General features: G+C 42.5%; 1 protein-coding gene across 1 annotated transcript; it reads left to right on the top strand.

The window, feature by feature from the left end:
- Positions 1 to 1,515: 1,515 nt before the first annotated feature.
- Positions 1,516 to 20,947, top strand: LOC132778381 (amine oxidase [copper-containing] 3-like). Its single transcript, XM_067470109.1, has 4 exons — positions 1,516 to 3,233; positions 14,214 to 14,499; positions 17,352 to 17,481; positions 20,449 to 20,947. The coding sequence occupies exons 1-4, from the start codon at positions 1,667 to 1,669 to the stop codon at positions 20,731 to 20,733; spliced, it is 2,268 nt and encodes a 755-aa protein (XP_067326210.1). The 5' UTR covers positions 1,516 to 1,666; the 3' UTR covers positions 20,734 to 20,947.
- The last annotated feature ends 5,216 nt before the right edge of the window (positions 20,948 to 26,163 follow it).

Below are 26,163 nucleotides of genomic sequence, written 5' to 3'. Positions count from 1 at the left end.
AATTTTTGAGTTTTTTAATACTGATAGCCAGATTTTGTTAGTTTGTTCATCAGCAAAACAACAGAGAGTAAACAATCAGGTACATCAAATCACCTCTCAAGATTCCCCCAGGCACTTGTATGCTAATCAACAGCACAACAACAGAGAGGAAGCAGGCAGGGACATATAATTACCTCTCAACAAAAGTTTGCTCCAGGCACAGTCAGCCCATTGTATGCTAATCAAGGTGGTCAGTTGAAACATTCACACCTAGCTCCAGCAGATAAAAGTTCTTTGTCCCACCCTGGTCTTTCCACAGATATATAAACCCATTTTCCTACTTCCAACAGACCTCACAACCTCTGAGGATGCTTGCCATAGATGCAGGCGAAACATCAGGAGAAAATGCCTCTAGAACATGGCCATATAGGTGGAAAACCTACAACAACCCATTCTAAGGAAGAAGGCCATTCTCTAGGCAAACTGGACCCAAACCATGTAGGGCTTTAAAAGTCAAAATCAACACTTTGTTCTTTGCCCAGAAACTAATTGTCACCAGTGGAATGACTTCAATATGCGTATGATATGCTCACTCATAGATGTTCCTTTAACTGATCTGGCTGTCATGTTTTGAACCAACTGGAGTTTCTGAACTTGGTAAAAAGATATAATGCATTATAGAAGTCTAGCATTGATGTTCTCAGCATGTGCATCCCCCCTTATCAAGAAGAATGGTCATCTGTTCTACCACTCTGGCTTAGAGAAAAGGGGAAAAGTTTCCATTCCCACCAGTGATTAAACCTGGCTTGCCATGGGCAGAATAGAAAGAATGGATGAGAGAATGCTGATAGAAGGCTCGACAGTGGAGCTGGAGCTCAGCAGTTAACAGCACCTCCCTCAGTTATGTCTTGAAATATATCCCATTCTAAGGATTATTTCTGCGTTTGATTTATTAAAATATTCCCATCCAAACCCAAGTAACGAAGGTGGAAGCATTACTTTTCATTCAACCCTTGTATTCTGGTTACTATTAGGCGTTGACTACTATTTGTTCCATCTTGGCTCAGCCATGTCAGTAGTTTTGCGTAAACAGGAATAAAACAATTCTCCGTCCTGTAAGTAAAGCCATGGTTTATGGCTGAACCTGCAAACCCTCCTCCATTCCTGGCTGTTTTAGTCCCAATTTTGACAGCTGAATGAGATAAACATAAACTCTCCTCCCTACGTAGAGATGGCGTCCAAGTTTATGAAAGTTTGCATCCATTAAGTTATCAGGGGCCAAGAGAGAGGAGGAGCATGTTTCAGGCTTGGAACTAGAAAGAGACATGTGGAATTCAGTTCAAGGATCTTTCCAGAAGGAGGAACTTGAGGTCTTTAGCTTTGCACGAGATTCCTTTCTGGTGATCTTTTGCAAAAACACCTTTGGGCTCTTTGCCCAATTGTCAAGAATCCCTATATGGGTTTTCTCTGTGCTGATCCAGCAGGTCCTATTAGGAAGAGCATCCTGCTATTTAGCCTTGGCCAGGGACTCTAACCCTCCTTTTTTTGGCCTGTACCCAAACATGTCACACTTCCTGGCGCAAGTAAGATATCGTGCTGTGTAGCTCTAGTGTCAGCCAAACGAATTGCCACAGGGACTGACTTTGTGGAAGTTGCTGCAGGGGATCCCAGGCTCTGCTCTCTAGCAATGAATGCTAAAGCTCTCCTCGTCCTCCTTGTGCTTGCTCTGGTTACGATCCTTGCTTTAGTATGTATGCTGCTGGTCAGGAAAGAAGAGTTTGCTCGCTGTGGTGCCGACTCAGAGACCTCCCTGAAAAGACAACACAACGACGGGAGCTTGGTCTTTGCTGACCTGTCAGCAGGAGAGATGGTCCTGGTGAGGAAGTATCTACAGTCCAATCTGAATGCGCCACTGGTGGATGCTTATCATGCCGACCCTTCTCAAAACTGTATCTACTACATGGAAGTAAAGATTCCACCCAAAGAAGAGGTGCTTAAATTTCTTGATCACAAAGGGTCACAGCCACCTCGAGAGGCCCTAGTTGTGGTCTACTTTGGAAACCAGGCAGTTCCAAATGTCACGGAATATGTGGTGGGCCCACTGCCAAGGCCAGCGTATCATCGGGACGTGACAACGAATCAATACGGACGAGTGATCTTCTACCATGAGAGACCTGTGCTCGGTAATGAATATGAGCAAATGCACGATGTCGTCATGGAACATTTTCTTGAAGCTCCCACTTTCTTGATGCAAGTATTTGGGCACAATGGGAGCAATTTTGCAGGTCTCACATCAGCCCCCCGCGGGTTCCAGTCCGGACATCGGGAAACGTGGATTGCTTTGTTCCAGAATGTAAAAGGCTACTTTTTGCATCCAGTGGGAATGGAACTGCTGCTAGACCATAGCAGTCTGAACGTCTCTCGTTGGAGTATTCCAAAGGTATTCTACAATGGCGTGTATTATGATAGCTTTGCAGACTTGGAAAGAAAGTACAAAGAGAAGAATGTCCAAGTGACCAAAGTCAAGACAGTTGTGCCCGATGGAGCATTTTCCTCAATGCATCCCACAGTTACACCTCTGGGAACTGGTCCTTTACACTATGAGCCTTGTGGGAAGCGCTATAGTGTGAAAAACAACCAGGTTCTTTCTCTGGTGTGGAGTTTTGCCTACAGGATGGATGCAAACAGAGGACCACACATCTATGATATCAGATTTAGGAACCAAAGGATTGTGTATGAACTGAGTGTCCAGGAGGCTTTATCTGTCTATGGCTCCAATTCTCCGGGTGGGATGTTAACTCGATATATGGATGGGAGTTTTGGAATTGGGAGGTACACTTACTCGCTGGTCAAAGGAGTAGATTGCCCTTACTCTGCCACTTATCTGGATGCTACTTATTTCTTTGATAACTGGGAACCGGAGGTGCAGAAGAACTCCATTTGTGTTTTTGAGCAAAATGTAGAAGTTCCTTTTCGACGTCATTTCTCCAACCTTCAGTCCCTCTACTATGGAGGTTTGCCTGCCACTGCTCTTGTTTTGCGTTCTGTGGCAACCATGGGTAACTACGACTATGTCTGGGACTTCATTTTTCATCCAAACGGTGCAATTGAAAGCAAAGTCCGAGCCACTGGCTACATCACTTCGGCTTTCCTCTATGGCGATGGACTGGAGTATGGGAACAGAGTTGGAGATCACACCCTTGGAACAATCCACACTCATTTTATCAACTACAAGGTGGACTTAGACGTTGGAGGTAAGTTCTTCAGTGTTAAGAAACATGATTACAGTTCAGCACAATTTTCTGATACTCTTTGCTGTTCTGTTTAACACCAGTGGTTACTTTTTTACTCTTTCCTATTCCATCCTTTCTTTGCATTTCTCCATCCATGAAAAAGACAAAAATAAGATGGGGGGATTAGAAAACAGTGCAATTAGGTAAAGGTTTTCCCCTGACATTAAGTCCAGTCGTGTCTGACTCTGGGGTGTGGTGCTCATCTCCACTTCTAAGCGGAAGAGCCAGCGTTGTCCGTAGACACCTCCAAGGTCATGTGGCCGGCATGACTGCATGGAATGCCCTTACCTTCCCGCAAGAGGGGTACCTATTGATCTACTCACATTTGCATGTTTTCGAACTGCTAGGTTGGCAGAAGCTGGGGCTCACAGCAGAAGCTCACGCTGCTCCCCAGATTCGAACCTGCAACCTTTCAATCAACAAGCTCAGCATCTCGGTGCTTTAACCCACTGTGTCACCGGAGGCTCCATAACAGTGCAATTACTGAGGACAATTTTTAAACATCTGTTGAGCATTGTGCTATCATGTGGCTTGTTGTTTTTTGTCTAATTATGTATTTGTATATGTTATGAATGCTTGAAACATAATGTGAAAGAGACATCTGAGATTTTGTAAGGCTGAATGTGAATAAAGCAAGCTGCCAGCTCTGATTTCTGTAAGCAAGCATAGTTTATCCTCTGACCATTTTCCATGCCATAGTATACCAGAGTGTTTGAGGGCTGGGACATCCATAGGGATACCAAGGTGCTTTTTTATAAAGCTATTGTCCTCCCAACCCTGCTATACGCCTGCGAGACGTGGACTGTCTACAGGCGTCACATGCAACTCCTGGAAAGATTCCATCAGCGCTGCCTCCGGAAAATCCTGCAAATGTGTTGGGAAGATAAGCGGACAAATGTCAGCATGCTGAAAGAAGAAAAGACCGCCAGCATTGAAGCAATGGTCCTCCACTATCAACTTTGCTGGACCGGCCACGTTGTCCGGATGCCCACCCACCGTCTCCCAAAGCAGTTGCTCTACTCCAAACTCAAGAACAGAAAACAGAATATTGGTGGGCAGGAAAAGGGATTTAAAGATGGGCTCAAAGCTAACCTTAAAAACTCTGGCATAGACACTGAGAACTGGGAAGCCCTGGCCCTTGAACGCTCCAGCTGGAGGTCAGCTGTGACCAGCAGTGCTGTAGAATTTGAAGAGGCACGAATGGAGAGCAAAAGAGAGAAACGTGCCAAGAAGGAGGTGCACCAAGCCAACCCCGACCGGGATCACCTTCCACCTGGAAACCAATGCCCTCACTGCGAGAGGACATGCAGGTCAATAATAGGGCTCCACAGTCACCTACGTACCCACCGCCAGTACACCGATCTTGGAAGACAATCCTAGTCAGACAACAAGGGATCGCCTAAGTATACCAGAATTGCTTAGAATTAGACAATATTGAAGTATTGTCTTCACGTAAACTACGCAGTTGTTCCCATTGCAAACAAACCATTAACGTGCCCATGATTTCCTTACTATGACTCCTAAATCAGCATCTTGTCTTGCTCGTCTCTCAGCACAGCCGTTACAACTATTCTGCTCTTAATTAAATTATTGGCTTGGAATTATGTGCCTTCAAGTCAACTTTGTCTTGTGCTTTCTTGTAAAAAAAATTGGCAGATGTTTTTGTTTTTGTCTTCTGAGGCTGAAGGAATGTGCGTTGCCTAAAGCCACCCAGTAGGTTCTTGTGGCTGAGCAAGGATGCCAACCTTGGTTTCCCAGAGTGCAAGTCTAGCACTCAAACCACTACATGACACTAGTTTGCTAGAGGAAGCATTAAGAATATTGAACCTTATAATAATGCCACGTCTTGTCAATTAACTACTTCTAACATTAACAATAATTGGGTACCATGTGTACAGGGCCTTTTCTATGGTGGCCCCGCGGCTATGGAACGCCCTGCCCTTGGAGGTAAGATCAGCCCCTTCATTGATGATATTCCGAAGAAGATTGAAGACCTGGATGTTTAAGCAGGCATTTGGTTAACCCAATGCAACGAATGGTAACTGACTAAAGGACTGGCAACATGGATGACGAACTGGATCACGTTTTTAGTTAAGAGTCGAACTGGATTGGTATTGATGTATGAATTGTGTTTTTATGTTTTTTATGTTTTTTATGCTTTTAACTGTATACTGTTGATTGTTATATTATGTTGTAAAGCGCGTTGAGTCGCCGGCTAGGCTGAGAAACGGCGGTATATAAATATAGCAAATAAATAATAATAATAACATGTTTCCTTGCTTCTTATATGCATATATATCATTTCCTGTGTATTGTTCAAACTAATGAAGTTTAACCCCCGGTACCACAGTGGGTTAAACCACTGAGCTTGTTGACCGAAAGGTTGCAGGTTCGAATCCGGGGAGCAGCATGAGCTTCCACTGTCAGCCCCAGCTTCTGCCAACCTAGCAGTCTGAAAACATGTGAGTAGATCAATAGGTACCACTCCAGCGGGAAAGTAACGGCGCTCCATGCAGTCATGCCGGCCACATGACCTTGGAGGTGTCTACAGACAACGCCGGCTTAGAAATGGAGATGAGCACCAACTCCCAAAGTCAGACACGACTGGGCTTAATGTCAGGGAAAAAACTTTACCTAATAAAGTTTTTTAAAAATATTCTGTAGATGCTTAAGGGGACATGAAATTCAACCTGTTTCTAAGAGCTGTGAGAAAGTCAGAGAAGCAGCACTGGTAATGTTTCCTGACCCATGTGCTCATAAAACTATGTAACACCATTTTTTGTCCCTGGGTTGTAAATGTCATTTTCTAATTGGTTCTATCATAAAAATGTGGAAAAAGTTTATTAAGCTGCAAAAATGTTGGTTTTGTGGTCTGCACAAAGATTAAAAATAGCATATTTTCATTAAGGACAATTATAAACAAAGTGCCTAAACTGAAGGAAATAATAGTGCAACCCTCTGCCACAAATATATTTATTTATTTACACTATTTATATTCCGCCCTTCTCAGGGGACTGAGAGCGGATTACAATGTACATATACATGGCAAACATTCAGTGCCATAGACACACAACATACATTGACAGACACATAGAGGCCATTTAACTTTACAACTTTCATGAGGGTCTGGATGAGAGCTAACAAATTGAAACTGAATCCAGACAAGACAGAGGTCCTACTGGTCAGTCGTAAGACCGAACAGGGCATAGGGTTACAGCCTGTGTTAAATGGGGTTACACTCCCCCTGAAGACACAGGTTCGCAGCTTGGGAGTGATCCTGGACTCATCGCTGGGCCTGGAACCCCAGGTCTCGGCGGTGGCCGGGAGAGCTTTTGCACAGTTAAAACTTGTGTGCCAGCTGCGCCCGTACCTTGAGAAGTCTGATCTGGCCACGGTGGTCCACGCTCTTGTTACATCCCAAATAGATTACTGCAACGCGCTCTACGTGGGGTTGCCTTTGAAGACTGTTCGGAATCTTCAATTAGTCCAATGGGCGGCGGCTAGATTAGTCACCGGAGCATCATACAGGGAGCATACCACCCCCCTGTTATGTCAGCTCCACTGGCTGCCGATCCAGTTCCGAGCACAATTCAAAGTGCTGGTTTTCACCTACAAACCGCTATATGGCTCTGGCCCAGCGTACCTGTCCGAATGTATCTCCTTCTACGTCCCACCTCAGAGTTTGAGATCTTCTGGGGAGGCCCTGCTCTCGGCCCCACCTTTATCACAAGTGAGACTGGTAGGGACGAGGGACAGGGCCTTCTCAGTGGTGGCCCCTCGCCTGTGGAATTCACTCCCCGGGGAAATTAGGTCATCGACATCCCTCCTCTCTTTCAGAAGGAAGTTAAAAACCTGGATATGGGACCAGGCCCTTGGGTAAGCTGGCAGATGGATAAAAGACAATGACGACCAGAGTAGGAAAGGACAATGACAATGCTGGATGGATTATGGATTTATGAACTGGCGAACGTTGAACACAGGATGATTTTATTGCTGCTATTGTATTAATTTGATTGTTTTTAACTAGTTATAACTGCTGTCATTATATTGTATTTTGTATATTGTATTTTGTGAACTGTTGGGCATCAACTTGTGCTTTTTGTAAGCCGCCCTGAGTCCCCCACTAGGGGGTTGAGAAGGGCGGGGTAGAAGCACTCCAAACAAACAAACAAATAAATAAATAAATTCTGGCCACAAACTAAGTTTTTGAAGTATAATAACTACTTTCAAAGAATGTACCCCACAATTAAACAGGAAATAATACTTTCAAAACATGAACAGATTTTTTTTCAATTTTTTTACATAGTGTAGTTGCACAGTTGGGTTCCTCATCCACTTGTTTAAAGTATATCTCCAGTGCAGCATTTGTCATTTAGTAGTATATAGGGCATCTGAGCCCCCAGTGGCGCAGTGGGTTAAAGCGTTGAGCTGTTGAGCTTGTTGACCAAAAGGTCGCATGTTCAAATCTGGGGAGCAGTGTAAGCTTCTGCTGTTAGTCCTAGCTTCTGCCAACCTAGCAGTTCGAATACATTCAAATGTGAGTAGATCAATAGGTACCGCTCCAGCGGGAAGGTAACGGCGCTCCATGCAATCATGCTGGCCACATTGGAGGTGTGTCTATGGATAACGTCAGCTCTTCGCTTTAGAAATGGAGATGAGCACCACACCCCAGAGTCAGACATGACTGGACTTCATGTCAGGGGACAACCTTTACTTTTACCTTTAGGACATCTGAAAAATTTCAGCTATATATATACACACAATTGCTATCATAGGATGTTATAGCTTCAGAGCAAAGAACCAGAAGAGGGCACTATTAGAGCAACTTGAACACGTTTTAGGGTAGCAAAAAATAAATATGTCCAGTTCAGAGCCTTGCCTTCCAGAATTGAATGTGGACTGGAACACACTTTCTTTATATTATTCCAGGTCTGAAAAGCAATAGCAGGAACACAGCTGGAATATGTTCTTTTGAGGAAATGCAGAATTTTTCTCCTAGTATGGAACCCAAGGTAGCCTTCAAATCTAACATAATAATTTATGTTTAAAAGAGTTTTAAAATGAACTGTCCTATTAAAAACAGCCCAAATCTAAGTAAGTTTTTAAAGCATTTACAAGATACCAGTACAAATATGAAGTACAACATGCTGTCATTAAAAAACAATTCTGTAGCAACCAGTTAGCAATCAAAAACCAGTCTAATAAAGGTTTTTGCCTGACAGCGGATGAACAGTGGAGAGGTGGCATACTGTTATGAATTGTAATGTAAATATCTGAGATGCAGGATGTATTTTCATTCACTGGACCAAATTTGGCACAAATACCCAATATACCAAATTTGAATATTGGTGGGGTTGGGGGGGGGGGGGGTTGAATTTGTCATTTGGGAATTGTAGTTGCTGGGACTTATAGTTCACCTACAATCGAATTGCATTCTGAATTCCACCAAAAATGGAATTGAACCAAACTTGGTACACAGAACTCCCATGAGCAACAGAAAATACTGGAAGGCTTTGGTGTGCATTGATCTTGAGTTTTGGAGTTGTAGTTCACCTACATCCAGAGAGCACTGTGGACTCAAACAACGATATATCTGGACCAAACTTGGCACAAATACTCAATATGCCCAAATGTGAACACTGGTGAAGTTTAGGGGTGGGGTGGGGGAGGCCTTGTCATTTGGAAGTTCTAGTTGCTGGGATTTATAGTTCACCTATAATCAAAGAGTATTCTGAACCCCACCAACAATAGAATAGGGCCAACCTCCCACACAGAACCCCCATGACCAACTGAAAATACTGTGTTTTTGGATGGTCCTTTATGACCCCTCTGATACCCCCTCGTGACCCCCGCAGGGGTTCCGACCCCGAGGTTGAGAAATGCTGCTTTAGAACAATAATACTCTATTTATACTCTGCTTCATCTCCCCAGAGGGACTCAGAGCAGATTACAATACACATATGAGGCAAACATTCAATGCCTTTTACACACAGTGGACAACAACATACAACACAGACAAAAGTAAAGGCCTTCCCCTTTTTCCATCTCCGGTGTCTGGAGGTGATGCTCCCTCCAACCATGGGGAGGTGCTCTTGTTCCATTTTTCCATGCCAAGGAGCCTGTTGTCCATGGACATCTCCAATTCTGTTGCCAGCATATCTGCATATCTGCATCGGGCACCCTTTTATCTTCCCACTGAGGCAATACTATTGATCTACTTGGATTGCATGCTTTTGAACTACTAGGTAGGCAGAAGCTATGGCTGACAGTCAGGAGCTCACCCCAACTCACAGCTTTAGACTACCAACATTCCGGTCAGCAGATCTCCTTCATCTAGTGGTTTAACCCATTGCGCTACCATGGCAACTTTAATTAGGAATACATTTCCTATAGTCAAGAAGTTGTGTGCCTTCAAGACATTTCCAATTTATGGTGGCCCTAAGGCAAAACTATCATGGTGTTTCCTTGGCAAGATTGATTCAGATTTGTTTTGTCCTTCTTCTGTGGTCATTCCCACACTGCTGTATAAAATCTGTATTGAACTGAATTATATGGCAGTATATACACAGACCATCCAGTTCAAGGCAAAAATTGTGGATTATCTTCCTTGATATTCTGGGTTATATGGCTGTGTGGAAAGGCCCTGAGAGTTGGACTTGTCCAAGATCATTGATGGATTTTCATGGATGAGTGGGAATTAGAAGCCTGGTTCCAGAGTCATAGTCCAATGCTCAAACCATTACACGACATTGACTCTCACATCTCCCACAGATAGCTAGAATGGCTATTTCAGTCATACAGTGTAATTCTTACTTTCTGTTATAATACTCCAGCCTAGACATTTTGACCAATGGCTGTGGCATTTACAAGGATTATATCCCTGTAATAAAGGTAGCCATTGGGTGAAGTATCTAGGCTAGAGCATGTTACTCAGAGTTGAACATGATTCAAAAGTCTGATATATATTACACACATACACACACACACACAGCTTGTTTGATCCAAAAAAAATGGTTCAAAATTCGTTTCAGATGTAGGGTGCACTAGTGGTTTGATTCTAAAGTAAATTCCGATTTTCACAGAAAAAAAAATGTTCAAAACTTTTCGAAACTTCCGAGACTTCTGAATCCTTCCTTAATGGTTTGAAAGTGTTATTTCCTGTTTCATTGGGTGGTCTTTACTTTGAAAGTAGTTGTTTTACTCCAGAAGCGGGGGGATGCAAAGGGAGGAAATTCATCCACTCTGGTTTAAAATGGCTTCCCAGGCTTGAACCGAGGCCAGGGACCAGAAGCGGGGAAAAGCTGAATAATTTCCGACTCACTTACTGCTTTGTAACAGAAATGGTGGGAAAAGCTTCGGAAGGGCAAAGGGACTTCCGGTTTCCTTAAAAACTTCAAAAAGCAAATCTTTCTGAATTTATTCCGAATTACGAAGATTCCGACTGAACCTAACCATGCCATATATATATATATATATATATATATATATATATATATAATCTCTTTACTTCATTTTTTTCTTGCTCCCTTTCTTCTGTGTTAGAGAGATCTGAAACTAAATGAAACCAAAAACTTAGGATATACTGCCTTATTCAGACCCAGTGGTAAAACCACATCCAAGTTATATTGGAAACCAAAAGCTATGCAGAGGCACATATGTGTGCGCACGTACACATTGCAATTGTTATCAGTTTGGTCACTATCTCAGCAAGCTTCTTAACCACAGTTCCTGCTCAGAAGTCGGCTCCAGTTCAACTCCTCTAGGCTATACAAAGCAGAGTCTTCCTCAGAAGTAATGCTCAGTGCAGTGGCTCTCAGATATGTTGTCCAAAGTTGAGAAATTCCCGTCTTACATCTGATCAGATACAGAGATGAAAGCCATTTAAAGATAAGAGACCTTGCTCTCTAAACACCCTCAACGGCGTGATTTGTTTATGTTCTCTTACTTTTTTGTCAATTTCTCCCGCCCTAACATGATCTTCTATCTATGTTATAGTTTTAGGTACTGTTATAAGTATAATTAGTTAGTTGTAGATTCAGTTCTGTAGTGCTGAAATTGATACTTTCTTGATTTTAGAATTCGATAACTGCACGCGCTTACTTTTCTAAGACTGGGTGCCCTTCTACACATGCTCTAAAACCCAGAAGAAACTAGGATAAAAGGGTGTGTGTGACTAAATGAAGTTTCATGAAAATGCATGCTGAAAAGCACGTGTTAAAAGTGTGCACTAAAACCTGGTTTTGGCCAAAAAAAATGTGCATATTCACATGATCGTATATCCTGGCAGTCATGGAAAGCATGTGACTTCATTCATATACCTTGGTGTGGACTGCCCTAGTGCATGTGCATGTTTTAAAGTCCCAAAACAGCGGAACAGGGCTGTCAAAAAGGGAGCCACTGACACGCAGATGGCACAATTAGAAAGCAATTACAATGAGAACTCTCTGCAACCATTCCTTTCTTCTGGTGTTTATGCTGTTAAACAGAGCTTGAATTTACAGTTCAATGCGGCAGATTATAAGTAATCTGCTTGTGTGTACATTTAGATATTCACATGAGTGCATATAAGGTCCAGCACATCTTGGAGACATATTTTTTTTAAATTAAACTTCCGCCAGATGTCCCCCCATCCATCCATCCACCTTGTGGATTTCTAAACTTTGCAAGAAAGGAAGATGTCAGGATGGTGGGGGAAGCATTTACCGGAACTGACAGATCTGTGTTTGGACTTGCTGTCAGGTCCAGCCATTTTTGACACTATCTGGAAATGCATTAGGTTCCTAAAGTTATAATTATATGAGAGGAAGCCTGCTTTAAATAAATGTGCATTAGCTTACTATACCGATATAAGAGTATACAGTGTTCCCTCACTTATCGTGGGTGTTCCATTACAGGACTACCTGCAATAAGTGAAAATCCGTGAAGTAGGGACACTCCACTTGCTCGAGTGGTTGGAGCGTCCCTAATTCGCGACCGTCTCTTCCCCGCCATGTCCGCTGCTCCCCGCCTTGGAGACCCCTTCCTCATCAGGCTGGGCCCAGCCTGGCGAGGAAGGAGCGGGGAGTAGCGGAGCCAGCGAGGAGAAGGACGCGTCTGCCAAGGCCCTCTTCGGCAGCCTCCTCCTCCTCACCACCTCCACTGCTCCCCACCTAAGAGGTCCCTTCCTCGCCAGGCTGGGTGCCCAAGCCTGGCACCCAGCGTGGCGAGGAAGGAACGGGGAGCAGCTATACAGTGTTCCCTCGCTGCTCCCCGCAAGAAGCCAACCACAAAGTAGCGAGGGAACACTGTTCTCATAATTAATTTTTTAAGCTTGATATTTTTTAGTAATTTGATGTCTTTAGCATGAATTAATATTATGCAGTTACAATGTTGTTTATTGATGCAAGCAGGCCACCATACCCACTGATTCTGCACCATGACTTGAAAATATCCACACATGCAAACACAAAAATCCAAATAGAAAACTTCGATTTTGCTATTTTAAACTACAAAAGGGACACCATTTTACTATACCATTGTATATAATGGGACTTAAGTATCCACAAATACGGCTGTTAATAATAATAATAATAATAATAATCATCATCATCATCATCATCTTTATTTATATATTGCTCCATCTCCCCGAGGGGACTCAGAGTGGTTTCCAACTAACATCATCAATACATACAGAGTAAACAACATAAACATAAGATTAACAAAACAATATAAGCATAAAAATTGTCACCATAGCACATATATATTAAAAGTAATCCTGCCTGTTCAAGACAATTTTAAAGGCAAGCTCAAAAATGCTAGGAGGCCCGGAAATTAAGTGCAGTGCTATAGCAGGCAACAACAATAATAGGTACAGGTCTATGGCTGTTCATTTCTGGGGTCTATTAGGGGAAGTGACCTGGGTAATTGGAGGAAGAATAAGACCATATTCAACAATGTCTAGGGCTGAGCTAGAACTAGTCATTCTCAAAGGCTTGTTGAAACCACCAGGTCTTCAAGCTCTTATGAAAGAAGGGGAGGGATGGGCCTCGTGGGAGGTCCTGGAATCAAACTGCAGCAAATAGGAAGGTCCTTTATTTGTACTTTATTTGTTCTAAAGAACAAGCCCAATAAAAACTGTAGAAATGTTTCAAATATACAAGGACAGTTCTTCATTAGTCTGCAACAACTTGGGGTGGCAGTATTATTTGAAGCAGACTGGAAATTGGGCTAATGTTAATCCTTCTCCTAAACACCTCTCCTTTTAAAATTCACCCAGAGGCTTGTGCAACACACAAGCTCATATTGTAAACATTCATTCTAATAAAGTTTCAAAGTTATTGCAAAGCTGATATGCAATACAGTTTTTCTTGTAAAAAGAGTTGCAGTCCCTTACCCGAGAGCTTGCAAATACTGTATATTCTGGCATATAAGACTACTTTTAACCCAAGAAAAACTTCTCAAAAGTCAGGGGTCGTCTTATACGCAGGGGTTGTCTTATACACAGGAGTGGTCTTATGCATCCTCTGAGGATGCTTGCCATAGATGCAGGCAAAACGTCAGGAGAGAATGCCTCTAGAACATGGCCATATAGCCTGAAAAAACCTACAACAACTCAGTGATTCCAGCCATGAAAGCCTTTGACAATACATAGAAACATTTATTTAAGTGCAAAAACCTTCCATGGGACATCCTGCAACACATTTTGCTACAGTTTTTCAATAATATTTCATAGTCTCAACCAATTCCAGATAGTTTGTGGCAGCCACAAAACTAAGTTTCTGGAGTATAACAGCTACTTTAAAAGTAAGTAACTTACAATTAAACAGGAAATAACACTTTCAAACCAGGAACAGATTTTTTTTTCAAATTTTGATACATAGTGTTATTGTTCTTTCTATGAGAGTGCCATCACCAATATGCAAATATAAGCAGTACAACACTATATCTGTCCTCTTCTTCTAGGTGTGAAAAATTCCTTGATGTCTAATGACATGACCTTTGAGAACATAAAAGCCCCTTGGAGTCCGGACAATGAGATCCGCCAGATGAAATTGGTGAAAAATATACTGGATACTGAGGACAAAGCAGCTTTCCGCCTCCACGACAAGATGCCGAGATATGTATATTTTGCTGCAAATAGCAATAACAAATGGGGACACAAACGTGGCTATCGAATCCAGTTGATCAGCTTTGCTGGGGATCATCTACCAGAGACAGACCCAATGGAGAGATCTGTTAGTTGGAGCAGGTAAGTCCGGGTCTTTTAAATTTGGTGTTGGATTCTTAAATGTTTCATAATACCTTTTTGGTCTGTATATAGCCAACACTGCGGATATCTGAAAGTGAGCTTCTACACTGCAGAATTTTCAGTTTGACACCACTTTAACTCAGTGATATGGAATCTTGGGATTTGGAGTTCAGTAGGCACCAGCATTCTGACAAAAAAGTCATGGCAATCAAAGTAGCATTAAACTTCATTAATTTTACAGTGTAGATCTCAGAGATGGGTAAACAAAAGATGTGAAAAACACATCTTTCTCAATTTCATTGCATTTTTCTGAACACTACTTGCATTCACATTTCATATTTTGCTTGAGTGAAACCATAAAACCCTATTTTTTTCTAACTTATTTTGAAAGCAGTTTTATTACACACTTTTCTTGTTGGCTGAAAGGTATTTGTGTGTAATGTATTGTCGAAGGCCGGAATCACTGGGTTGTTGTAGGATTTTTCGGGCTATATGGCCATGGTCTAGAGGCATTCTCTTCTAACATTTCGCCTGCATCTATGGCAAGCATCCTCAGTGGTAGTGAGATCTGTTGGAAATAGGAAAAGGGGTTTATATGTCTGTGGAATGACCAGGGTGAGACAAAGGACTCTTGTCTGCTGGAGCTAGGTGTGAATGTTTCAACTGATCACCTTGATTAGCATATAATGGCCTGACAGTGCCTAGAGCAAACTTTTGTTGAGAGGTGATTAGATGTCCTTGTAATTTTATTGATTTTCAATACTGGTAGCCAGATTTTGTTCATTTTCATGGTTTCCTCCTTTCTGTTGAAATTGTCCACATGCTTGTGTATTTCAATGGCTTCTCTGTGTAGTCTGACATGGTGGTTGTAAGAGTGGTCCAGCAAATCAGCCATAGCAGAGCACCTGATGAACTAACCTGGACGCAGCATTTTATTTGAGAAAACAGAAATGCTGGACCACTCTCACGACCACCATGTCAGACTACACAGAGAAGCCATTGAAATTACAACAGCACAACAACACAGAGGAAACAAATAAGGACATCTAATCACTAGGGCTGGGCAACCACGGAAAAATTTGTTTCTAAACTCGATTCATTTTTTGGGTTTTTTTGCGTTTCGATATTTAAAAGAATTCCGAAATTTTTCTTTAAAAAAGTTCGATATTTACGAAATTTCGTAAAATTACAAAACAATACGAAACGAATACGAAATGAATACGAATCGATTCATTAATGGCGGACGCGACCGCACAATACGCTAAAAAACCTCCATATGGGACAGGGGGAACTTTTGAAGCTTCCCTCTCCCTCTGTTGTTGACTGCTGGTGTGATATTTATAAATTTTTTTCACTGATTAAACAAACAACAGCTATAAAACTTGCCCCAGACATGCGGAAATAATAACGAAACGATTTCGAAACGATTTCGAAACGAATACGAAACGAATACGAAGCAATTAAGAAACGAATTGAAAAATTCGTTTCGTTTTTAAGATGCTCCTGAATGGTTCAATATCGCTTCATTATAAAAAAAATAATGAATTTTAATGAATTACGAAATTACGAAATGAAACCGCCCAGCCCTACTAATCACCTCTCAACAAAAGTTTGCTCTAGGCACTGTCAGGCCATTATATGCTAATCAAGGTGGTCAGTTGTAACATTCACACCTAGCTCCAGCAGACAAGAGTCGAAATGTCAGGAGAGAATGCCTCTAGACCATGGCCATATAGCCCGAAAAAGCCTACAACAACCCGTATTTGTGTGTGTCTTCCACTGTACATATTTTAGCCATTCACATTATTAGCACCCATCTATGCTAGCATTTCTCCAAAATGCACCACAAGATTCCTAATTATGTGATATTCTTAGATATGATCCACTCTTCTTTAAAACAAAAACTCCAAAGCATAGGGCATAAAACCAAAAGTTTTAGTAAAGAATTTTAACTCAAGTGGAATTATTTTCCATTCCCAGGGTGAATTCATGTACTCTAGAACTGCTCCGAGTCGCCTCTGGGCTGAGAGGGGCGGTATATAAATATCTATATAAATAAAAATGTAATGTTCGTTTGTGGGATTAACATAACTCAAAAACGACTGGAATAATTGACACCAAATTTGGACATGATACACCTATCAGGCCAACAAGTGACCATCACTCATAAAAATACTGAAAAACTCAGCAGAAGGGACTTAAAAGGCCAAAAAAGCAAAAAGACGCTACAGCACATGTGCAAAAACTACTCCCCCTAGCAAACTAAGCACACAATAGCATATCCACACTTTCTTCTGGACTACAGCTCCCAGCATCCCCTAGACCAGGCCCTTTAGGAGAGAAGGATGATCCAAATGCACTGCTTCCAAGCTGCAAGCTTTCTTCTCCTTGGATTTCTTTGAGAGCATCCCAATCCCTGCATATTTCCAATTTTCTATTTCTGGACTGCAGCTCCCAGTAATCCTCAAAATAGATAGATTAGATAGAGATAGGTAGGTAGACTGGTAGATTGATCAGGACGACTGCTGGGAATTGTTGTCCAAGAATAGATAGAGAAGGAAGAAAGGGGAGAAAGAGGAAAGGAAAGAAAAGATGGAAGGGAAGAAGAGACCTTTTGACTACAGAGTTATCTTGAACCTGCAACAGTGTTTGCTGTTTTTGTTTTATATTACGTGGTTGAGTGCAATCTTTATGTTTTATATCTCGGACTATTAAAACAGCCAGAAAGTAGATGCTGTTTTAATTAAACTGCTTGATACAAACTGGGTTTTTGTTTGGTTCATCTCTACCTGAATAAGGCAGAGCCCTGGCATTGTGACACTTTATTTTTGATTTTCTGTTTCTATATTTAGGTACAAGCTGGCCGTCACAAAGCGAAAAGAAAATGAACCCTTCAGTACCAGTATCTATAACCAGAATGACCCATGGACACCTTCAGTTGCCTTTGCCGACTTCATAAATAATGAGACCCTTACTGATGAGGTGAGTGAGGTTCATTCTAGGAGGTTGGTGATCTTTAGATATTATCACTTCAAAACTCACGGAAGCATTGGGTTAGGTGTGGACCTTACATGGAACAACTGGAATTATGTAAAAATCATTTACATACCATTTGTTGATGTTAGCTTGGCACAGGCCCGTAGCCAGGATTTCATTTGGGGGGGGGGGGCTAAAAAATTTTCAGTGGGGGTTTTGGGGGGGGCTGAGTCTGAGTGAAAGAGGGTCTAGCCTAGCAAACCTTTTGTATCATTACCCCAATACCCCCATGCATATGGGATATATTGAGTATGGTGATCAGATCTTGATATGAATAAACATAACAGTTTAAATAATGCACCAGTAAGGCCTTTTCGCGAACCACCATGAGAATTTGGGGGGGGGGGCTGAAGCCCCTCAAGCCCCCCCCCCCCCCCCCCCGGCTAAATGCCTGAGTAGATCAATAGGTACCGCCCCAGTGGGAAGGTAACGATGCTCCATGCAGTCATGCCAGCCACATGACCTTGGAGGTGTCTATGGACAACGCCGGCTCTTCAGCTTAGAAATGGAGATGAGCACCACACAACATGGACATGACTGGACTTAATGTCAGGGGGAAATCTTTACCTTTACCTATATTTTTTATCATTGGAAAAGAACATGTTCTACACAGTTTTCAATTTTTCCGAGAAAAAATGACCTTGGGAAAAAACCAGGAAAAAACAGGTTTTCCACCCAATTTTTCAATTTTTTTTCCAGCCCCCCCCCCCCCCCCCCGGCTTGGCATATGAGATGCTTAGGACATTGTAGAAATAAACAGATCCATTTTTCAAAATGGGCTTTGGATGATTTGGCACTTTTGGCTGTCAGATCACCTGTAACAGCATGGGTGCCCTTGCCATGTTTTTTTCAGCAGCCACAAAACACACAGCTGCCAAAAATAGCTGTTTTCAATTTCTTTCAGCTACACAATGGGCTTTTCTGGGGCGGAAACAGGTCTTCCGACTGCTGGATCAAAAAACTGCATTTTGCCCTCCCAAATTTGGGAAGCTCCTGAAAAATGGAGGGGGAGAGGCACTGAAATCGGGACACCAAAACCAGCACAGGGGTTATGCACATTGCACACCCTTAATCATTAAGCCTTCAACAGTGCATTCAAAATAACAGCAAATTATTCCCTCTTGCTAAGCCTTCAGAATGATCTAGTGCGGCGTTTCTCTACCCAGGGGTCAAGACCCCTAGGTGGGTCACGAGGGGGTGTCAGAGGGGTTGCCAAAGACGATCAGAAAACACCGTATTTTTTTGTTGGTCATGGGGGTTCTGTGTGGGAAGTTTGGCCCAATTCTATTGTTGGTGGGGTTCAGAATGCTCTTTGATGGTAGGCAAACTATACATCCAAGCAACTACAACTTCCAAATGTGAAGGTCTATTTCCTCCAAACTCCACCAGTGTTCACATTTGGGAATATTGAGGCTAGTTTGGTCCAGATTCATCATTCTTTGAGTCCACAATGTTCTCTGGATGTAGGTGAACTACAATGCTAAAACTCAAAGGTAATGCCCACCAAACCGTTCCAGTATTTTCTCTTGGTTGTGGGAGTTTTGGCTGCCAAGTTTGGTTCACTTCCATCATTGTTGGAGTTCAGAATGGTCTTTGATTGTAGTTGAACTATAAATACCAGCAACTACAACTCCCAAATGACAAAATCAATCCCCGCCAACCCCACCAGTATTCAAATTTGGATGTATTGGATATTTGTGCCAAATTTGGTCCAGTGAATGAAAATCCACCCTGCCTATCAGATATTTACATTACGATTCATAACAATAGCAAAATTACAGTTGTGAAGTAGCAACGAAAATAATTTTATAGTTAAGGGTTCACCACAACATGTGGAACTGTATTAAGGGGTTGCAGCATTAGAAACGTTGAGAATCACCGATCCAGCTGAAGATTCATAGTCTATAGGTGCTTCCCTTGTAGCCGCCCCAAATCTAATTGTAGCCGCCCCAAATGTTGGAATGCTAAGCTGTTGGTCTTTATTTAAGCTATATATATTTTAATAATAGCAAATGCCCATAAATCTTTATCAATATCATTGCAAAACAGAATGAGCAATCTCTGTTCTTCCCTTCCCCAAATCAAACGATTTATTTATTTATTTATTTATTTACGACATTTATATGCTGCCCTTCTCACCCCGAAGGGGATTCAGAGTGGCTTACAAGGTATATATATATACAATGTATTATTAGCATAGTATAATATCAGTTTTAAATATTGCTATATTGTACTATATCAATTATTGGGTTGTTGTAGGTTTTTTCAGGCGATATGGCCATGGTCTACAGGCATTCTCTCCTGACGTTTCGCCTGCATCTATGGCAAGCATCCTCAGAGGTAGTGAGGTCTGTTGGAACTAGACCTCACTACCTCTGAGGATGCTTGCCATAGATGCAGGAGAAACGTCAGGAGAGAATGCCTCTAGACCATGGCCATATAGCCCGAAAAAACCTACAACAACCCAGTGATCCCGGCCATGAAAGCCTTCGACAATATATATCAATTATACTGTAATATTATTAGTAATATTACATGTAATATAAATATATAATTATAATATCATATTATTATTGGTAGTAGTATTATATTGCATTACATTATATATTATATTATATTATATTATATTATATTATATTATATTATTAGAATAGCACAGGAGATAAGGTGGAACTATCTCTCAATATACGTCAGTCCCTGAAAACTGCTTCTACCATTCTGGCCATTTGTAGCTCAATAGGATGTCATTGCAGTTAATTGCTTGTTAATGTTTTCTCCCATCAGCTACCAATTTATGCTCCCTTCAGAAGTCTGTTTTCAAGCCAATATTGTGGTGCAAGATATAGAAGGGAAGGAGCCTTGTGAGCATTAAATAATCACTGTGTCCTTTGCTCTATGTTTTTCCTGTAACAGGACTTGGTTGCCTGGATCACCACGGGCTTCCTGCACATCCCACATGCTGAGGATATCCCCAACACTGTGACACTTGGGAATGCTGTCGGTTTCCTTCTGAGACCTTACAATTATTTCGATGAGGACCCTTCTATACATTCTCCCGATGGAGTATTCTTCACCAGTGAGCAGGACTTCACTTCCTGTGATGTCAACCATCTTGCGTGCCTGCCAAAAACAGCAACGTGTGTGCCCAAACTCCAGCCTTTCACGTATGAAGGTTTTCAAAATCTGACAAGACTCTGAGGTCTTCAGGAGTTTGGATGGCTGGTTATGTTTGGAGTGGTGGAAACTGTTCACCCTGATATCTAAGTGTAATAAGGACTGTTAGTTTTGATTTTTTTTTCCTGTTCAGTCATTTTAATCCAAATCTTAAGCTTGACTTGCTTGCATTGTACACAGTTTTAAACTAGTAAAGAGACTGCAATTCTTTTTCTCCATACTAGATTGTTTAGATGAACATCATGACACACACTAATCCGTTTCTCCTAAATGCTCATGTTTGTCTTCTTGTTGGAGAAGCTAATGGCCAACTGTGGCCTCCCAGGTGTTTTTTGGCCTACAATTGTCATCAGCCCTACCCAAACAAGTGGTAAAGAGTTGTGGGAATTACAGAACAACAGGTTCCTGGACCATCTTAACAGCATCCACCCAAAAATCCAATTCACAATGGAAAAAGAAAATGAAGGAAGACTGTCTTTTCTAGATGTCCTAGTTATCCGCAAACCAGATCAACAATTGGGTCACACCGTCTACAGAAAACCCACACACACAGATAGATATCTACATAAAAACTCCAACCATCACCCAAGTCAAAAAAGAAGCACCATTAAAGCCTTGGCAGACCGTGCAAAAAGAATCTGCGAAGCCCACCTCCTCCAAGATGAACTGAACCACCTCAACTGGGCTCTCCAGGCCAATGGATACTCCACCTCAGACATGAGAAGAGCTGCAAGACCGAGAACAAGCCATGAGAGTCAAGACAAAGATCCACCCAGAGGAAAAGTGTTCCTGCCATACATCAAGGGAACCACTGACCGCATAGGGAGGCTGATGAGGAAACACAACATACAAACAATCTACAAACCCACCAAGAAAATCCAACAAATGCTACGTTCAGCAAAGGACAAGAGGGATCCTCTCACTTCTGCAGGAGTCTACCGTATACCATGCAGTTGTGGACAAGTCTACATAGGGACCACCAAACGCAGCGCCCAGACACGCATCAAGGAACATGAAAGGCACTGCAGACTACTTCAACCAGAGAAGTCAGCCATAGCAGAGCACCTGATGAACCAGCCTGGACACAGCATATTATTTGAGAACACAGAAATGCAGGACCACACCAACAACCACCATGTCAGACTACACAGAGAAGCCATTGAAATCCACAAGCATGTGGACAATTTCAACAGAAAGGAAGAGACCATGAAAATGAACAAAATCTGGCTACCAGTATTAAAAAACTCTAAAATTACAACAGCAAAACAGCAGAGAGGAAACAACCAGGCACATCTTAACACCTCTCAACAAAAGATTTTCCCAGGCTCAGACAGGCCTTCAAATGCTAATGAAGGTGGTCAGTTGAAACATTCACACCTAGCTCCAGCAGAGAAGAGCTCCTTGCCCCACCCCAGCCATTCCACAGATATATAAACCCATTGTCCTAATTCCAACAGACCTCACTACCTCTGAGGATGCTTGCCATAGATGCAGGCGAAACGTCAGGAGAAATGCCTCTAGAACATGGCCCTATAGCCCGAAAAAACCCACAAGAACCTAGTGATTCCAGCCATGAAAGCCTTCGACAATACATTAAAAATATCTTGGATGCCACAGTTGCCCATCCTTGATCTTTGCTATGGTTTGATGGACTAAACAATCATTTCCCCCCTCAAATGTTAACCCTGTGGATTCAAATTTTATAAAGCAGGCTAGAGATTTATAGCAATAAATTCCCAGCATCATCATCAAATTACAATTCCAAGCATTTTTTTATTTGTAAACTTGGGTAATGCATGTTAACCAATATAAACATGGAATATGTTTTGTTGAGATTAACTTCACAATTCAGCAGCAGATCAGTTGCACAACTTCAGCGCTTTCCAGTAGCTTCTTCCTGCACAGTATTTTCAGTCAACTGCTCCCACAGCCTGCAGTCACTCTGGAACCTTTTACATACACTTGAGCACATGCCCGGCCATTGTCAGTTTTACCATTGTCTTTCCCCCAGTCTAGATGATATTACAAACTCACCACAGCATACAGTTATATCTTGTCTTAGCAGACAGGTTCTTTTAATCACATATAGCCTTCGACAAACAACATCACAGCACAAGGAGAAAGAATACACTGTACATGACTTCCTTATATACAATTCATTTACACATAGCAATCACTGATTGGTTCCCAACTCATTGACTCAACTCAAAACCAGGATTGCATCATTCACAATCACCTGGACTAGGCCAGAACACATTCCCCAAATGATTCCCTATATACAGTTAATGCATGACTCAGCATTTCCAATAGAAGCCCATTAGTAGTGCATATCTCAGCTATATTACATTACAATACATTGTAAAACCTGACTTGTTTGTAGTGAGATTTTATTACTTTTATGCTAGTGAACCGGAATAGTCCAAATGCTGAGAGAGATATGTCCTTATCACACAACCCTGTTATGACGGGTTATACTGTTGAAAAACAACAACAACAACAACACCAACAAAACTTTATTTATATACCGCTCTGTCTCCCCAAGGGGACGCAGAGCGATTTCCAAGTAACATAATCAATACATACAAAGAGAACAGCATGAACATAAAATTGACAAGACAAAATAAGCATTAAAACCACAATAGCACATATATATTTAAAATAATCCTGCCTGTTCAAGGCAGTTTAAAAGGCCAGGCTGGGCTAGTGCGATGTTAGAGGGCCCGGGAAATTAGGTAGAGTCTATGGCTGTACATTTCCAGAGTCTAATAGAAGAAAGTGACCTGGGTAATTGGTAGAAAAAGATATAGCCAATTTCTACAGTATCTGGGGCAGAGCTAGAACTAGCCGTTCTCAAAGGTTTGTTTAAACCACCAGGTCTTCAGGCTCTTACGAAAAGAGGGGAGGGATGGGACCTGTCTTGTTTCTCCAGGAAGGGTGTTCCAGAGGCGGGGGGGGGGGGGGGGGCACCACCGAGAAGGCCCTCCAGTTTATTGTCGAAGGCTTTCATGGCCGGAATCACTGGGTTGTTGGAGGTTTTTCGGGCTGTGTGGCCATGTTCTTGAAGCATTCCCTCCCTATAATAATATCTTATTGATTCTTTATAACACACACTTGTCAGGTTTGTGCTGTAATAGTGTGATTTTGATTTTTTAATTTGCATTTATTATCACCATCCCAATTTGAACCATCTCATGCTGCATAATTGGCTTGCTTCAAATATATAGATATAGCTAGTTAGAGATATATAGTTGCAGTAATGCTACTATAGTGTGACACCATTACAACATACCCATAGGAGCCCCCGGTGGCACAGTGGGTTAAACTCCTGTGCCGGCAGGACTGAAGACTGACAGGTCGCAGGTTCGAATCCAGGGAGAGCACGGGTGAGCTCCCTCTATCAGCTCCAGCTCCCCCTGCATGGACATGAGAGAAGCTTCCCACAAGGTTGTTAAAACATCAAAACATCTGGGTGTCCCCTGGGCAATGTCCTTGCAGACGGCCAATTCTCTCACACCAGAAGCAAATTGCAGTTTCTCAAGTCGCTCCTGACACAACAACAACAACAACAAAAAGCATACGCATCACTGACCAAAATGAGAAGTGGCATAAGAAGGAAAACAGACCAAACTATTTTTTGCCATTTTTGATTACTTTCTCCTGTGAAAAACAGAAGTGTCAGTTTTTTCCCAGGTTGTCCTGTTCAAAACTGCTTCGCACAACTTTGTAAGCTATACAATTGATCTTCCATGTCCATAAATTCTGCATGCACAGATTCACACCCCCATCCCCAGGTTGAAAATATTGTGAACATTCTTGAAAACCAACCTTGATTTAGCTGTTTTACATAAGGGACACTCTTTCATTACATCATTGTATATAATGAGGAGCCCCCAGTGGCGCAGTGGGTTAAACCCCTGTGCTGGCAGGACTGAAGACCCGACAGGTCGCAGGTTCGAATCCGGGGAGAGGCGGATGAGCTCCCTCTACCAGCTCCAGCTCCTCATGCGGGGACACGAGAGAAGCCTCCCACAAGGATGGTAAAAGATCAAAACATCCTGGAGTCCCCTGGGCAACGTCCTTGCAGACGGCCAATTCTCTCACACCAGAAACGACTTGCAGTTTCTCAAGTCGCTCCTGACACGACAAAAAAAATGTATATAATGAGATTTTGATATCCAGAGTGAGTCATAGAACCCAATCTTAAGAAATACCAAGGGTCCATTGTAATAAATTATACTGCTGCTGCATTTCAGTACTCCTTCAGTGCTGAGATCTTGCAGAGGTGACCCTCCTCTATTTTTCATAAGTGTTTATCATGATAGTAAGTAGTTTCAGGCCACCTTGTTTTTAAAAAAGCATGTTATTTGCATTCATTAAGATGTAATATAGCTATTACAGTATGTAATCATAATGCCATTACACCATAAGCAAAAAAATTAAATTAAATTTTGAAAAGTGATACTGTAGTGTGTGGAACTCTCTGCCCCGGAGTGTGGTGGAGGCTCCTTCTTTGGAGGCTTTTAACAGAGGCTGGATGGCCATCTGTCAGGGGTGCTTTGAATGCAATTTTCTTGCATCTTGACAGGGGATTGGACTGGATGGCCCATGAGGTCTCTTCCAACTCTATGATTCTACCACAGGAAAGAAGTGTGAAAATCTTTGGAAAATACTCTGATGCACAGAGGCGGCTCTAGGTAATTTTCAACGGTAAGCAAACGGTATTTTGGCGTCCCCCCCCACCACCAATCATTGATATATATTTTCTGTTTGTCGTGGGAGTTGTGTGTCATATTTGGTTCAATTCCCTCATTGGTGGAGTTCAGAATGCTCTTTGATTGTAGGTGAACTATACATCCCAGTAACTACACTTACCTGGCCCGCTTTGGGTCCGGAGGTGTGCCTGAAGACCCCGGCGTGTGCACCAAAAGTCACCTCTTCTCCTGACTTTCTCCTTAGCCATTGGGACCGAGAGAGAAACAGAGAGAGAGAGAGAGACAGAGGTGGAGATGCCCACCTTTCCTGAAGGTAGGCACAAAAACAAAGGAGGGAGCGGAGGTGGGAGATACCTCCAGCCGGAGGGGCTCTCTCTCTCTCTCTTGGTCCCAATAGCTGAAGAGAAAGTCAGGAGAACAGGCGGCTTTTGGTGTGCACACTGGGGTCTTCAGACAAGCCTCCGGACCCAAAGCGGGCCATTCATGGCGGCTCCACCCCTTGGCCCACCCATGGATTGGGGAGAGGAGAGGAGGCGGGTGGAGCGCCGGGGGATCGGGAAAGGGAGCCGGCCATGGGGAAGGGATCGAACGCGGAGAACGATTGAGCACCGGCTCTGCTGCGCACCCAGTGGCCGGGTGAAGCAGGAACGAGAGGGGCTAGGTGAGGGCCCAGCCCCTTTGAGAAGAGGATCACCCGGCAGCGAGGCAAGAAAGCCGAGGCTCCCCCCGGACTGCTAGGGTT

This window comes from Anolis sagrei, chromosome 6, assembly GCF_037176765.1.
Source record: "Anolis sagrei isolate rAnoSag1 chromosome 6, rAnoSag1.mat, whole genome shotgun sequence".
NCBI classification, from domain to species: domain Eukaryota; kingdom Metazoa; phylum Chordata; class Lepidosauria; order Squamata; family Dactyloidae; genus Anolis; species Anolis sagrei.
The sequence above is the reverse complement of the archived record's forward strand: the minus strand, read 5'-3'. Positions and strand labels throughout refer to the sequence as shown.

Bases quoted from the DNA above. Each gene is read 5' to 3' on its own strand.
- LOC132778381 (XM_067470109.1), top strand. From the start codon at position 1,667: ATGAATGCTAAAGCTCTCCTCGTCCTCCTTGTGCTTGCTCTGGTTACG. The intron at 3,234-14,213 runs GTAAGTTCTTCA...CTCTTCTTCTAG, and splicing joins GGTGGACTTAGACGTTGGAG to GTGTGAAAAATTCCTTGATG. The intron at 17,482-20,448 runs GTGAGTGAGGTT...TTCCTGTAACAG, and splicing joins ATGAGACCCTTACTGATGAG to GACTTGGTTGCCTGGATCAC.